This window comes from Vigna angularis, chromosome 9 (genome assembly GCF_016808095.1).
Source record: "Vigna angularis cultivar LongXiaoDou No.4 chromosome 9, ASM1680809v1, whole genome shotgun sequence".
Classification (NCBI taxonomy): Eukaryota; Viridiplantae; Streptophyta; class Magnoliopsida; order Fabales; family Fabaceae; genus Vigna; species Vigna angularis.
This window is the reverse complement of record NC_068978.1, coordinates 23642731-23660315: the sequence shown is the minus strand read 5'-3', so window position 1 is coordinate 23660315 and position 17585 is coordinate 23642731. Positions and strand designations below refer to the sequence as shown.

The 17585-nt window shown below is 35.9% G+C and overlaps 1 protein-coding gene across 3 annotated transcripts in view; it reads right to left on the bottom strand.

Annotated features, from left to right (window-relative positions):
• LOC108347491 (ribonuclease II, chloroplastic/mitochondrial) overlaps nucleotides 1–17585 on the bottom strand; it is a 34072-nt gene that overhangs the window by 2916 nt on the left and 13571 nt on the right. For all 3 annotated transcript variants that reach the window (XM_017586767.2, XM_052868403.1, XM_017586768.2), the window contains 5 exons: nucleotides 16792–16854; nucleotides 16574–16680; nucleotides 16336–16485; nucleotides 11207–11366; nucleotides 10091–10486 (listed from right to left, as the gene is read on the bottom strand). In XM_017586767.2, the coding sequence (XP_017442256.1) occupies nucleotides 10091–10486; nucleotides 11207–11366; nucleotides 16336–16485; nucleotides 16574–16680; nucleotides 16792–16854 (876 nt within the window). The remainder of the gene's footprint in view (nucleotides 1–10090; nucleotides 10487–11206; nucleotides 11367–16335; nucleotides 16486–16573; nucleotides 16681–16791; nucleotides 16855–17585) is intronic.

Below are 17585 nucleotides of genomic sequence, written 5' to 3'. Positions count from 1 at the left end.
TTTTTGCTTACTACCTACACATTTGTTCACACTAATTTTAATCTCTCTACAATTGTGTATCGCGAAAAACAAGTCCTTATTTTTGAAGAGAAGAAAACAAGCCCACATAAAGACTATCAGAACATCAAGCAAGGTTGTCTACGTTATGTACTAAACAATGACTATAAGTTGTCAACATGAATGCACTAGAGGCTGAAACTGTTAGAACCAAAAGATCAAACCCCATTATACGAAACCTCAAGAGGAATCTTCTATTAGATTTTGATGATAACAAAATCTATATAATGAAGACATATGTTAGAATCATTCACGTACTTAAGTCTTGAAAGTGTTTTGCATAGACTAGACAACGCAAGAGTAATTCTGTCTTACACTAATGTTAGACTATAAGTAACCCATCAGACATTACAAAAGACTTTACTGATTAGACCTGGTAAAACAATGTTTAGACAAATATTGCTATTCATAATCTGATGCTTATATATGAGTGCACCTGATATACATAAGTTTGTCAAAGTTTACTCTGACTGAGAACAGACTATACAAGTCAAACAGTACTGATCAGACGATGTAAAGACAAACACCATCAAATAATGAAAGCCCAAAGTAGCACTTGTCAGACGTAACAAAGATAAAGTGACTCATTAGATGAATCAAGTATGAGTTGACCAGACAACTCAAAAAGTCAAAACTGAACAGATGACATCCTTAGAATAACAAAGTTCATTAGACGATTCTACTAAAAAATGACTCAATAGTCAAAGTTGACCAGATAAAGTGAAGCGCTAATCAGAAGAGAAAATGTCAAAATCCATAAGACCATTCATAATGAACTGAGCAGATGCTTTATGATTTAACATCTTTAATAAGGATTCTTGTTCTAATATTTGTTATTATCATGATTACAACGATGATAATCCTTTTGGATAAGTTAAATAAGGAAACACAGGATTTAATAGACAAATCATATCTTAAAATTGAAATTAATCTTTATAAATGTCAACCGATCATATTTATAGAAATATCATATATATGCTCAAACATTATCTAAAAATTAATATTGTATATTACATTTTATTTTATATGTTTCTTTTGATAGAGAAAATATGAATGTTAGAAGAGAAGATCACATCAATACTTCCTTCCTATACTGAGTGCCTCCTGAATACAAGACAAGAATTAAAGAAAATTCTATTGATTGAAGATTTTCAAAAGTCCAAAGAAGATCTGAAGATTATATTGAAGATTGACGTGAATATCCAAAAAAGAAAGGAGAAAATCAAGAAACACACAAGGTTATGATACTGGCGAAGATTTAGAAGAGAAAAAGTGATAGGATATAATATGATAGGTTATAATGGGTAATAGGTGCAGCATAGGAAACAGTTAGGAACTAATTGTTAGTTGGTTAGTTGGTTGGGGAGCCCTTTATAAGAAGGCAGAGAGGTCTTGTGTGAAGGTAGTTTTTGATATTCAGTGTATTGAGAGGAGGTTGTTCCTAAGGAGGGAGAGTGCTCCCTTGAGAGTAAGATTGTAAACACTTCATTCTTTGATTACAGAAGCAATATACATACATATTCTTTCTTTTGTGTGTGTGTGATACTGTGAGGAGTGAAATATTGGTTTCTTGACTAAAGAAACCTATTAAATTGGTCTGACTTGCCGGAACAAAGGTTGCGGATACTTAAGATTGAAACTGTAAAATAATTCTAGAGGGCTTAATTCATCCCTCTCACAATCTTCTATTTATAAGAATAAATTGATACACAAATACATGATAAATAGGGTAACCCTAGACACAATATAATCATGATAAACAGGGTAATCCTAGACACAATATAATCATGATAAATAGGATAACCCTTGACACACTATAATGATGATAAAATAGGATAAATATCCTAACACTCCCCCTCAAACTGGAGCATACAAATTGTATGTACCAAACTTGGAACAAATAAACTCAATCCGAGGACCCCTTAATGACTTTGTCAATACATCTGCGAGTTGATCATTTGACCCAATAAACTCAGTACATATTTCTTTGGTCAACAACTTTTCACGAACAAAATGACAATCAATTTCTATATGTTTAGTCCTCTCGTGAAACACTGGATTTGATGCAATGTGGAGAGCAGCTTGATTGTCGCAATACACAAAATTTAACCTCTTGAAGGAATTGTTTCACCCATATAAGTTCACATGTTAGTGATGCCATTGCCCTATACTCGGCTTCCGCGGTTGATCGAGCTACTACATTCTGTTTCTTACTTTTCCATGAAATAATGTTTCCTCCCAGAAAAACACAATATCCTGTAGTAGACCGTCTATCAATAGGTGAACCTGCCCAATCTGCATCACAATACCCAGAGACCTGAATGCTTCCTTTATCTTCATATAACAATCCTTGCCCGGGAGCCTTCTTTACATACCTTAGAATGCGAATGAGAGCATTTCAATGGTCAACACATGGAGCCTGCATGAACTCACTAACCACTCCAACTGCAAAGGATAGATCTGGCCTTATAATAGTGAGATAAATCAGTTTTCCAACCAGCCTCCTATACTTCTCTGGATCGGAGAATAATTCACCTTCTTTTGTCCTTAATTTCTGGTTTGGGTCTATGGGATTGTCTACCGGTCTACAATCAATCATGCATGTTTCTTGTAATATATCAAGAGCATACTTCCTTTGAGAAATTACAACTCCATCTTTTGATTGTGCTACTTCAATGCCTAAGAAGTATTTGAGACTTCCAAGATCCGGTTTGAAAATGTCTACACAAGTACTCTTTTAGTTGAGATATTCCAACAGCATCATTTCCTGTAATGACAATATCATCAACATATACTATTAAGTAAACACATTTCCCGAGAGAGAAATGACAATAAAAAACTGAATGATCTGCTTCACTACGTTTTAGCCTAAATTTTTGAACAATGGAGCTAAACTTTCCAAACCAAGCACGTGGGGATTGCTTGAGACCATATAGAGATCGATGCAATTTGCATACCATACCAGACTCCCCCTGAGCAACAAACCCAGGAGGTTGCTCCATATAAACTTCTTCCTCAAGATCACCATGTAGGAAGGCATTCTTGATATCCAATTGATGAAGTGGCCAGTGACGAATGGCTGCCATGGCAAAGAAGAGACGAATAGTAGTCATCTTGGCTACAGGAGAGAAAGTGTCACAATAATCAAGACCATAAACCTGAGTGTAACCTTTTGCAACAAGCCAAGCTTTGAGCCGGTCAATTTCACCATTAGAGCCAACTTTAACTGCATACACCCATCAACAACCAACCACCTTTTTTCCTGGGGGAAGGGGCACCAGCTCCCAAGTATTACCGTGGTTAAGAACCGGCATTTCTGCAATCATAGCTTGTCGCCATCCAGGATGATCAAGTGCTTCTTTCACATTCTTGGGTATAACAGCAGAGGACACTGAGGATAAAAGAGAAAAATAGGAGGGCGACAATCGATGATAGCTTAGAAAATTATAAATGGGATGAGGGTTTCAAGTGGAACGAGTACCTTTTCTGAGGGCAATAGGCCATGCTGAATCATTTGCACCAAGAGGCGTGGGAGGAGGTGACAAGGGAGAAGAATCTGAAGTAGGAGATTCACCATTGTCTTGGGGAGGTGGACTATCCATTGGGGCCCTGTGTGGGATGATCTCAGTATGTGGAGAAACAGGTGTAGAAGGATTGTGATCAAGACTTGGAATGACAGAGACAGTGGAGCTATTTGACTCAGCCATTGGAATAGGAAGGACCTGCTGGAGGATAGAAACATCCTGAACACATGGAGAGAAGTAAGGAGTCTGTTCAAAGAATGTGACATTGGAAGACATGTAATACTTCTTAGTTTCAGGAGAGTAACACCGATATCCTTTTTGAAGTCGAGAATAGCCTAAGAAGACACATTTGAGAGCGCGAGCGGAGAGTTTGTCTAGACCTGGAGACATGTCATGAACAAAACATATACAGCCAAACACTCGGGGAGATGTATGAAAGAGAGGATCATTAGGAAACAAAATGGAGAAAGGGACTTTATTATCAAGAGAGGAGGAGGGCATCCTATTAATAAGATAACATGTAGTTAAGATGCATCCCCTAGTGATGGACAGGAATATGGGCACCAAGCAAAAGGGTACGAGCAGTTTCAACCAAGTGTCTATTTTTTCGTTCTGCTATACCATTTTGCTGTGGTGTATGAGGACAAGTAGACTGATGTAAGATACCATGGGAACTCAAGATGGCAGAAAAGGAGGATGAGAAATACTCTTTTGCATTATCACTTCTTAATATTTTGATTACTTAACCAAATTGATTCTTGATTTCATTTAAAAAGGATGTATAGATAGCTAACAATTCAGAACGATTTTTCATAAGATAAACCCAAGTACATCTTGAATATTCATCAATAAAGGTAACAAAATATCTAAAACCAAAGGAGGAGATACGACTAGGTCCCCATATATCAGAATGGATGATGGAAAAACTAGAGTTACATATTGATTGAGACCTTTTAGGAAAGGAAGATCTAACATGTTTTCCTAATTGACATGACTCACATTCTAAGGTTTGGAGACCACTAAATTCAGGACACATCTTTTTTAATTTGGACAAATGAGGATGGCCAAGTCGATCATGTAGCACTTTAAGATTAGGAGCAGCAACACTGGACACCCTTTGACGAGATCTAAAATGGTATAATCCGCCAGCTTCATATCCTTCTCCAATTTGTCTCCCCGAACCACGCTCCTGTATAACAAAAGATTTATGATCAAAGGTTATTGAACAATTTAACATTTTAGTCAACTGGCTTAGGGAAATTAAATTAAAAGGACAATTAGGGACAAAAAGGACTGAGTTAAGATTGAGGGAGGGAGACAAAGAAACATGACCGACTCCTTTGGAAGAAGTTTTAGATCCATTTGCAAAGGAAATAGATGAGAACAAAGAGGTATTACCAGAAATGTGATCAGAAGCACCTGAGTCAATTACCCATGAATTTTGACCTTCCATAGATTGAGAAACGCAGGCTGTTGATGTATTGGGAGATTGAGATGGTTGTGCCAAGCTGTTAGACTTTAACCTTAAATACTCTTGATATTCATCCTCAGAAAACATAGAAGTGGAAGTTTCAGTCTTCGAAGTGGAAGTTTCAGTCTTCGAAATATTGGCGGTTTTGGAAGGGAAACCATGTAAGGAGTAGCAATTCTCTTGAGTATGACCCATCCTTTTACAGTATGTGCATTAAGGACGTCCCCGACCTCCTCGTCCTCCTCCTCTAGTGCCACGTCCTCCTCTTCCTCGTGTGGCAACCATGACAAATGGTTCCACTAGTTCATGCGCTTCTTGAGTTTGAGGTATTGGGACACGCAGAAGGCGAGTGGTCAATGTTTCCATAAAGGGGACCTCATGACTAGTTAGAAGTTGATCTATGAGATGATCAAAATCGGGATATAGGGCACGAAGGATCAACACCATGTAAAATTTGTCTAGTTTCTTTTTGATATCCTCTAATGGATCTACTTCAAAAAACATCCTAAGTTCTTCGACAACAGATTGGGCTTCAGCCATGAAGGACACCATATCATGGTCTGCCATTTTAAGAGATGCAAGCTTGTTCGTAGTGTCATAGAGACGTTGAATATCGTTGGCATAAATGCTTTGGGCTTTCTTCCAAAAGAAGTGACAAGTTTTGAAAGTCCTCAAAGATACAAGAAGTTTGGGTTCCACTGATTGCCATTACAGGGCACACAACTGGAAATCTACTTGTTTCCACTGATCAGCTTTTTCAGTAGGCACATGGCTTCCATCTCGCTTAAGGTGGTCATAATGCCCTTGGCATAGGAACCACATTTCAATGGCAGCAGACCATGATAGATAATTTTTTCCATTTAGCTTCTCGAAGGTAATTGATAGACTTCCGAAGAAGGAAAGAGTACTGCCAGACGCCATTTCTGAAGAAGACGAATAGTGCTAGCGAGGAACAAGAAAACCCTAAGGGTTTAGACGAAGGAAACTGTGACAGTGATGGACGACGGTGGCAGGCGGTGGACAGTGGCCGGCGGCGGACGGTGGCAGGCGACGAGGAACTATGGCGCCGTACAGATATATATTACGAGACAGAAACCAGAGCGGGATCGACCCCCCACTCTGATACCAACTTAAGATTGAAACTGTAAAATAATTCTAGAGGGCTTAATTGATCCCTCTCACAATCTTCTATTTATAAGAATAAATTGATACACAAGGACATGATAAATAGGGTAACCCTACACACAATATAATCATGATAAATAAGGTAATCCTAGACACAATATAATCATGATAAATAGGGTAACTCTTGACACACTATAATGATGATAAAATAGGATAAATATCCTAACACGGATCAAGAAGTGATCAAGAAAGGGTGGAAGCATGGAAGGAAAAGACAATACCTTGGAGAGGAGGACCAGCGAACAGAAAATGAGCAAGGCAGAACCGAAAATGAGCATGGCAGAATGGAGAAGAAATATGTAAGAAATGCAGCAGGAAATCAAAGAACTCATACGAGTTCTTGGAGGAAGGGCACGTAACCAGGAAAAAGGATTAGAAGAAAAATAGGAAGGAGAGAGGAATTTCTTCAAGATGTCTTGAAAGGAAAGAAAAAAGGAAAGATAAGTATGGAGGTTGGGCAAGATAGTCTACTAGACATCAAGAAAGCCAAGAAACCTTTAGATGGAGGGGAAAATTCAAATAATTGGGAGAAGGAAAGAGAAACAGTTATCAGTACAGAGGACAGGGTTGACCAAGACCATGATGGGGATGTTGTTACCATTACATCAAGGAGTAGAGTGTCAGAAGTTGTTGTTTTGAGTGTTGATTGTTTTGCAGGAATTAGAGGGCAAGATAGGAGAGAAGAAAATACATGTGAAGGGGAAGGCAAAGATGAAAACTGTGATGGAGACATTGTTGTTGCTACTGAGAAAGTGGCAAAAGTTGTTGTTTTTACGGGAGATAGTGGGGTAGGTTGTGGTGTGTATGTCAAAATAGTGAAGAAGGGTTATGATAGAGGAAAGAAAGCAAAATATGGTGGGAACATGGTGACTATTATGGCTGGGAATAAAGTAGAAGATGCAGTTGTTTTGAGTGGGGAAAAGTTCATCCAAGAATTCAAGATATGGTTGTCACAAACATATAAAATACCAGAAGACCAATGGCAGGGATATTCTTTGCAGGACTACAATATAACATTCAGAGGAAACAGTTAGCTCAACATGATGATGATGAGGAAATTGGATGGTTAGATCAACAAGCTCTTTCCTTTTTAGCTTCTAGGATGAACAAATCTGGACAAGGAGAGGGTTTAGCAAGTGTTGCTGCTATAAAAGTACAGAAAAAATTTTGGGACTGGAAGAAGAGAAAAGAATTACTGATCATTCATTAGAGAATTGCTAATATATAGGCCCATGTAAGTGGTCACCAGGTCACAAAGCAGTATAGAACAATCACATGGTCCATGGGAATTCTAGAAAAAAAGCAACTCTTATCATTAATGGAACAAAAGGAGTCAACAATTCTCTCATATCGACCACCACCCAAGCCTTCAGACTTGAATTGCAGGGCAGTAGCCAGTGGATTCCCTTCCTATGATAGAAGATGACCCATGAGATCAAGTTTCACGGTTCCAACCTTGAGGACAAGGTTGTTTTGCAGAGGGGTGTGATGATAGGATATAATATGATAGGTTATAATGGGTAATAGGTACAGGACAAAGGAAATAGTTAAGAATTAATTGTTAGTTGGTTAGTTGGTTGAGAGGGGCTTTATAAGAAGGCAGGGAGGTCTTGTGTGAAGGTAGCTTTTGATATTCAGTGTATTAACAAGAGGTTGTTCCTATAGAGGGAGAGTGCTCCCTTGAGAGTAAGATTGTAAACACTTCATTCTTTGATTACAAAGCAATATACATACATATTCTTTATTTTGTGTGTGGGTACTGTGAGGAGTGAAAGATTGGTTTTTTGACTAAAGAAACCTATCAAAAAGCCTCAACGGTCATAATCCCAAAATTCCTATAAATTGAGGAACAAGGTTATGAAGAAACACACAAGAAATATACAATAGATGGCAAGTTCATCAAGAGAGACACAACATGAAAAGCAATACATAGACATACTCAAATACATAAAAGAGAAGAGAAAAAATATACAATGAATACACTAGAGAAAAGAATACTCAGAAAGACAAGAGCTTATCACGTCCATTAAAATAGTTTGCTTCATTAAAGGGTTGTGAGAAAAGCCATTGTAGCATTCTTCATATTATGAAGTTTACCCTTGCAAACTTTATTTGTACTCTCTGTGAGAGTGTTTTTTCATTATTCAATTGAGAGGTTGTACACACTTGGAGAGGTTGATACATATGATTCATAAAGAGGTTGATAGTCATAACTTGCAAAGATTTGAGTACTTATCGTGATCAAAATTGGTATTAAGGTTGTCAAATCGAGAGTTCACGTAAACTCGTAAGAATTTACTTTAAATAAAAAAATTAAAATATCTATAAATAATATAATATTTTATTGTTATATGATTCTATAAATAATTTTAAATTTTTTTAATATAATATTATTACTATTATTACTATTAGATTATTATATTATATTATTTAAATATTTTTTATATTTTTCTAATATTATTATTCTCTTATAATAACTTTAAATATTCTTTTATATAACTTTAATTAGTTACATTATTTACTATATTTTATATAATAAAAAGGTTGATGGAAGCCCATATTAGAAGAAAGGAAATCCTAAAACATTATCTCTCATGAAACTTTACTCCTACACTTAGGAGTGTAGCACCAACATAATAGTGGCGCAACACCAACACAGCATAGGAAGATCGTGCAACAATGGGTCACCAACGAGACAATGGCGAACGACCAGAACAAAACTACGTTGCATCAACAATCACAAGTAACAATGGAGGAGAAGAACGAATCGAGCTGATTTTGCATAGGAAACAATAATCTTTGGTGTCTTTTTTGGGTTGAAGAAAAGTCATATGGACTTGCCATCTCGGGTGTTGGATCGCGAGTTTAGTCGAGTTCACCACGTTCATGATAAGTTTAGCAAGTCTGCTCCAAAATCAAGTTAGTTAACTCAGGAAATGGGTGTGGGAATGTAAACTCGGATGATTCTATGTGTTGAATAGTGAGTTTGATATCCATGATTGGTATATTTGATTAGGGAAACTTCTTAAGCTTGGTGCTTCAGAGACTAACATAGCCCTTGCGTTAAGGGTGAACTAGTATGAATTTTGTGTGTGCTCTCTATCATTTATACTCTTATTTAGTTGTTCTATATCTACACAAAAAAGTATAAATTGTTTACAAGCTCTATTCAATCCCCTCCAGTGCTTCTAGAGCCATCTTACACCAATAGAAATTATCTATATAACAAGACGCATTTGCTGTGTGGTCTACTCCTAAATGCAGTAATAACACCTTTTGACTAGACTACTTCAATACCGAAGAAATATTTGAGACTAAAAAGACCATTGGTTTGAAAATGTTTGCATAAGTGTTCCTTTAGTTGAGTTTATAAGTTCCAAGCTTGGGACATACAATTTGTATGCTCCAATTTGAGAGAGAGTGTTGAAATAAGTAATAAGTAGTGCATTGGGAACCATTTATCGGATATAATTATGATTAGTACCTAGTTTTGTACCTAGGAATTTAGTGCACTCTATGAATTGTACCTAGGGTCTAGGGTGATCTTTTGATCTTTTATCTCCTCATTGTATCATTTTTCTATCATTATAAATAGAAGATCATAGGAAGGGTCTTTCAAGCCCTCCAATTTTATATTCTCTCTTATTAATCTCAAGTGAAATATTTTTAATAATGCCTAGTGATGCACAGTCCGCATCCTGTCCCTCATTGAAGGGAACATGTATCATGATATTTTCATTTTGTTTCACTTTCCTCATTCCTTCTTAAAAATTCAAATTTCATAGCAAGTATCTAGAAGCATCAATACTGCAATCTATTATAACTATGAACTATAAAATTGAAAACGACTTACTTGATAATGTGCAAGAAGATCCAAATATCTACGGATGGGAGATGTAAACTGAACATAACCAGGAATCCCCAAAACACCATGGCGTGCTGGCTTCCTAAAATCAATTTCAGCCGCACGCATTACCCTGACCAGTGCAAAGCTCCTAACAGGTCCTTCTGGAAGATGGGAAAATTCGGAAACATTTATATCTGATTGGGGCTGTCCCCTGTATGGTAAGGGAATGTCATTCTGAGATCCAAACGTGGCAATAGCTTCTCCACAGAGTATCATCATCTCAAAGACTAAACGCATGGCAGGATCTGCCTGGTTTTCCACATAAAGTTTTAATGATGGCTCTGGATCCTCTGGATTAAATACTTTAATCCGAGTATCTAAAGTTGACGTCTCAATGGCACCCTGAACATGCGCAGGAAGAGGAAATGTTTACTAATAGAGGATATTAATTCTCAACAATTTTTAACTTATGCAAATAATTCCAAATGCTTTTATGAATCCACATGCATGGAATTCAATCACTGCCAAATCCATTCAAGCACACTCAGATAAAAACTATTATTGAACAATAATCAATAGTATAGACATTCCTATATGTGTGTTGTTAGATCAAAGAAGCTTTTCTGCAGCAACAAAAAAAAAGGAAAAAAATGAAATTCATCCCTCAAATCATGATACAATTAACAATATTTGTGGTTCCCTTTGCTAAATAACAAAAGATTAAACAATAAAGCATATTTGTGTAACTTATCAGAGGGTAATGAACTTCCAAGTTATGAGACAAATTCCAGAACAGAGTAGTACTAGCATTGTTATTGGGAAATATAATACTAGATTCCGTGGAATGGACCAAAGACTCTTGACATAATATATTGATGGAGAAATAATTGACAGTTCTAAGGTTTTTAAGGCAGTGTTAGAACCTGCAATACTTGGAATCATTGATGAAGTTAATGGAAACCTTCCTTAACTGAATAATAGATATATGATTTTTCAAATAAAGAACATTATCTGACGTAGGCTAGAATGAATTCCTTCTATCAAAAGGAAGAAAGAAAAAACTCAAATACCTCCAAACACAAATTTTATATGCCTGAGTTAAAAGAACAAACTACAATATACCTGTTGACGACGCCAATTTGATCTAAGGTTTGCAGCCTCAGACAAAATTCTGAGCTCACCCTCCTCCTGAAGATTCAAATGGAGTAGCTCGGATGCACTCTCATATGTCAGCATGTATGTTGGTTTAATCACTGAGTTAAAAACTGAATATTCTGCAATGCTGTTACACCCACAGTGGGCATCAATATTAGAATGTCATTTAGTTATTATTGTCACTGCGATGTCTTCTCATTGACAGGAAAAATTAAGCAGAGGTTCAGCACATATTTCAAATGACCCTTCTATGCCTGTATGTTAACTTGTTTCAACAGAAAAGGAATTAGTAATTCAGGACCTGAGTACATAGAAAAACAAAGACTTGAGTTACTACAGAGCTTTAAGAGTTAACAGTTTTATATCATTAACACTTCATTAATCTTTGTTAAAGATCTTGCATTAACTAAAATAAAGCCAAGTTACAGTATATAAGATCTCACTTCACAAGCCAGGTTTGTGAAATTAAATTACACTTAAAGTTCACTTCTTAAAATGGTAAGGAAGCATATCTTATCCAAGTTTCTTGGACTTATCATGTCAATAGCTATTAGGTTGTTGTCAAACTATCTACAAATATCTAGTCTCATGCTCGATATGTCTAGTTCTCGGAGGTGTACTAGAGATCACACAATAACTAGAGATAAGACTATATTAAAATACATAAGTGCATGCAAATTTCACCTTAAAAGTTGATTTTGAGGTTGAATTAAGCTTAAAGTCTACTTTCTAAGATAGCAACAAAGCCTATTAGAGTTTATCCTAGTGAGGGGACTTGAGGGCCTATCATGCCACTTGCCATCGGACCTCATTTTATTCCTATGCTCAATATCTTTGCCATCATTATTGAGGTTGGTGGTGAGCCAGAAAGGTGTAAACCATATGTTGCCGCCCTAGACAAGGAAGTAGGGACCTCTTGAGCACTAGGGGTGATTTCTCACGACTTTGATTTAGTTCAACTTCCAAACATGTCTCTTTTTGTTACAAATGAATGTGATAATAGTTAAATCTTTATCTCTTTGTTTTGTGTTTTCCAATGTTTAGTATGAAAGCTTTTAAAGAGAAACTTGATCATTTGAAAACAATGATTGGATCAATGACTAAGTCTTCCGGATTGTATAACCTACCCATCTAAGGTAAGAATATATTCAATGCTATTGGCTCTTTGTCTCAAGGCGTTTGGCTTATTGATTCAAGCAACTAATCATATGACTCTTAGTCACAATCTCTTCAATTCATAGGTCAAAATGACTAAAGAACAAAAATATTGCAGTTGCAAATGGTGATAGAGTAACCATATGCAAATCCAAGAATATAACTCTAGAATCATCTATTGTATTATAAATTGCACAGTCACGGTAGAATAAATATAAAATAATTTAATAATAAACATAAATTTGTTTGTAAGAAACTCTTAAAATTAAGGGATAGAGATTAGGAGTTTATTTGGTAGATTTGCTCTTGATTTAGAGTCACTATTATGTAAGGAAAATTTTTTTTGTTAGATATACTGTGGTTTATGTTAATTCAGAAAACATAGTCCCTATGTTAATTATGTTTTTTTTTACATATCCATTTGTATTTGGGCTTAACCCACATTCTCATTATTATAAATACTTTACCCTATGTGTATTTTCTAAACAAGGGAGATTAACTTATATGTGATAATCAGGCTGCTCTTCATATCAGTTCTAATATTGCTTTTCATGAAAGGACCAAACACATGGGGATTGAATGTCATTTCATTCTAGAGAAGATTGTATATAGAGATATTAAGATTGAGTTCATTAACTCAAGTGATGAGTTAGCATATATTTTCACTATCTTTACCATGACCGGGAATTCATTATATTTGTAACAAACTTGATACATATTATTAGCATGTAATTAGCTGTTACAGATTTCTAGGAAATTAAAATTTACATATTCTAGGAAATTAGGATGATTGATTTTTTATTATTAGGTGAAAATTTATTATAATTGATTCTGTAAATTAGTATAAATACATATTGTGTGGTATGTATTAGACACACAATACATTCAACAAATATACTTTTCTATATGGTATTAGCAGTTTAAGGTTTTGATCTTCGATCTCCAGTTTTCTTCTTTCTTTTTCTGGTGAACTGTACACTCAGCCATTGTGTGCCCCTTTTCTCTGTTTCCAAGCGTCCCTTCACTCTGGTGACCACTGTAACCAATACCGCCTTCCTCCGACAACCACATGTGCCTCTTTCTGGCATGTGCGTTTCACGCACCCGTCTCAGATTACGTTTTTTATCCATTTTTAGCTAGACCTAGTTGTCAACGCCTCCTCTACCTCCTTCCTCACACCCAAGTGCCCCTTTTTAGCCCAATTTCAGGTTCATTCCCCAAGGCTTCTGAAAGCTCACACTCATGTACCCCCTCTACAGTGAATTTTACTACTGTTCTGTTAATTCCATGTGAAAACGAGTAATTATAGCTCCTGAGATGTTGTTGTCCAGTTGTGGTTTCAAGGCCAAATTCATATTGACCACTTGACCAAACAGGTCAAAGACATTTCTCGCAATGATCAAGCCCAATGGATGAAATCGAAGCCTCTTTGTGTAGCGTTCTCTAGTTCTCCATTGATGTCTATTGCAGCCTCAATACCAGACTATTAGTTGTTATGATGTATGGAACAAAGCCAAGAAAGTATACTCCAATGATATCCATTGCCTTTACAATGTTGTCTCCAACCTCATCACTGTGAAGCTGGAAAATCATGATATTAGCATTAGTCAAACACAACCTTCTTCTAATCCTACAATAGATTTTGTGCTATATATTGCTAGGCTGTCCTTTTAATTTAATTTCCATAAGCAAGCTCACTCACGATTGGAACAAGACATGAGTCTTGAGGATTATACTCTGTCATAATCGATTGCTTGTATCTCCACTACATCTCAAGATCTTGAGCATCAACACTTAGGTCATCCTATTCCTACCAAAATGCATCTAATGCTTCAAGTTTTTCTCATAGTTTGTCTTTTCAATGCGAGTCTTGTCAGTTAGAAAAACACACTCGTCATAACTATAGTACTTGAGTTAATAGAAGGGTTTCATCACCTTTTGCCTTGGTTCATTCCAATATTTGGGATCCTAGTCATGTCCATTCAACTTTGGGTTTTTATTACTTCATTACTTTCATCAATGATTTCTCCCGATGTACTTGGTTATTTTTAATGAAAAATCTTTTTGATGTTTTTTCTATATTCCAAGGTTTCTCGACTGTAATTCAAAATCAATTTGGCACCTCTATTAAAAATTTTCCGCACTAACAATGCTTGTGAATATATGTTGTTAGATATATTATATCATTAGATAATTTATCTCTATCTTATCTTTATCTTTTATCTTTAGTTTGTTTGTTATTATTCTTTATTTGAATATTGGACTTAGCCCAAATTTCTTTTATTATAACTAGAGTATCCTACGTGTATATTCAACATACGGGAGATTAAACCCATAAATAACTTTTACTATATTGAACATCGTATCTAGAGCCTAAGGTTCTTTTTTATAAAATTTTCGATGCCTGTGCCCTTGCACTCGCCGCAGTCCGGAGTTCCTGTTTCGACCGACAACCACAAAGTTTTGATCGTCTCAATTAAGCGACCACCGTATCTTTAACAACACCTTCATCAGAGCTCCTACGTGCTTTTAGTGCCTTTCGAAGTTGTGGATCTACTCCCTTTTTCGTCGTGCGTGGTGGCCCTCTCAAGCAGCGATTCAAAACATTGAGGTCGCTCTTTTTCCTCTTTCAGGTCCACTGTGCGTGGTCGCGCATTTCATCTCCTCTCGCGCAAAGATTTAGACCATCAAGGTCGCCTCTTTTTCGTTTTCCAGATGCCTTAATTGGAGAATATTGGATTTTTAGGCTTTCTCTCTTCTATTCATCCATAGCTTCTTTGGCTACTGTCTCTTCTGACCTCTCTTCTGTCACCGATGCGTTTAACCCGTCCATATATGTTTTTTCTCCATGAAAAAGATGGCTTTTGTTAGTTTATTATAGTCATGGTGGCTCTTCAACAATGGCCTCTTTATCCACTAAATGTCAACAATACATTCCTAAACGACAATTTGCAAGAAGAAATTTATACGGAACAACCTCCCAAATTTGTTGCTTAGGGGGAGTCTTATGGATTGGTATTTCGTCTTCTATATCGTCTTCGTAATTCATTAACAATTTTATGTCACTCAAGTGCAGAAGCGGATATTTTCACTAAGTCTATTGATTATATTAGTAACAAGCTTGGTACATACGATTTGTATGCACCAGCTTAAGGAAAAGTGTTAGATATACTATATTATTAGATATCTTATCTCTATCTTTTATCTTTAGTTAGTTTATTATTATTCCTTATTTGTATTTTGGACATAACCCATATTTCTTCTATTATAAATATATGTATATATTCAACATAAGGGAGATTAAACTCATATTTTTCACTATATTGAAAATATGTCTTTCCAATTTCAGTCCTTTCTAAGTTCACAAGGTATCCTTCATCATACATCTTTCTCTCACACACCACAACAAAATGGTGTCATCGAAAGAAAGAATTGACACTTGGTTGAAACTACTTGTACCCTTCTTCTTCATCACAATGTTCCTCCTCGATTCTAGGGAGATGCCATTTTGACAATATGTTATTTGATCAACAGCATGCCTTCATCCGTCCTTAATAAGGTTCTTCACTCTCTCTTATATCCAAGACAAGATCTTTCCTCCATTTCTCTTTGTGTCTTTGGTTGGACATGCTTTGTCTATGACCTTACTCCATGTAAAGATAAAGTTTCTTCAAAATCTCCCAAGCATATTTTTCTAGGTAACTCACGCCTTCAGAAGAGCTATCGTTTTTTTCCTCACTTCAACACTATATAGTTCCTGCGGTTTCTCTAAACTCATGAGCTCACACAACATTCCTCTAACCTATTAAATATGGGGTTCTATTAATTCCTCCCTCCAACAGACAAGTTCTAACAGGTTATCTCACTTGTTAGTGAAATATTCTACTCCAAGTAAAGAAGGTGAATTTATACCACACAATGCTACAGCGCATTTTAATTACCTGCCATCATAATGCAGCACAACTGATACAGTAACTGCATTACAAAGCTCTCCTTGTCGCAAACTCATGCCCCCCATGGCAAGATTTTCTGGAAACATAGAATATGTAGCAGTGGGCAAGAAAACGGAAGTTCCTCTTCTCATAGCCTCTCTGCAAGTCATGAAGTACATTTATATTATAGAGAAACACACAACACTGAATATTAAATTAAATTTCTCTTTGAATATCAACCAGATACCTGTCCACTATACTTCCAGGTTGAACATATCTAGTTGGATCTGCAACATGTATCCAAACTTGAATCCGGCCATCTTGCAACTTTGTTGCACTCAAAGCATCATCAAGCTAAATATTATGCATCATCAGTTAATAAACTGGTAAGCTTCTAAAGATAAATGGAGTAACACTTGAAATAATATCAACCAAATCAAATAATAAAAAGGTTTGACTGTTCACCTCATCAGCCTCATCAACATCAATGGCATAGACCTTTAAATCAGTAAGATTCTTCCTGTCAATCTGAACAAAATGAAAACACAAATTTATATAAAAACAAGATATTAACATGTGATAAATAACAATTACAATAATTACGAGCGTAGAACAACAAGATGTAAGAAAAGTTTGAGTCCAGCCTCAACAGCAATTTAAAACAACCATGGTGATTGGACAGGTCAAGTATTTAACAGAAGAATTTGGTTAATCCATCGTTCTAAAGTATTTAGGTACACAGACATCACGTAATGCAAGGGAGTGAAACATTGGAAAATAAGAAATCTAGATATTTAGAATTACCATTGTTTTACAACAATTGTTAATCAATTCAAATTCCTAAATCATATCGTCAAAATCCCACGATTTATGCTGCACTTAATATTTCCTTCTACAGCTTTAATTATATAATTAGGATTTAATTGCATTCCATATTCAAGAGGATAACTAGGAGGATTAATAGGTAGACAGTGTATTTTATATTTATTGTACAGGATCATTGATCCTGTATTGTAGGGATAGATTATATCCATCATAAATTAGGATTTTTCAGTTACTATGTCTTTGTATTCTATTTATGAGCTATTGCTCCTCTATGAATAACGTCAGAAACAGTTTTTCTAACAAATATATATGATTGATGATGCCCTCGTTTTAAATCCCCATATCGCCACTGTGACGAATGTTTCCAATGTGGCTTCTCAAGGAATTTGTAGAGTTCCTTTATCTCTTTTAAATCCCAATTCTATCTTGTATAT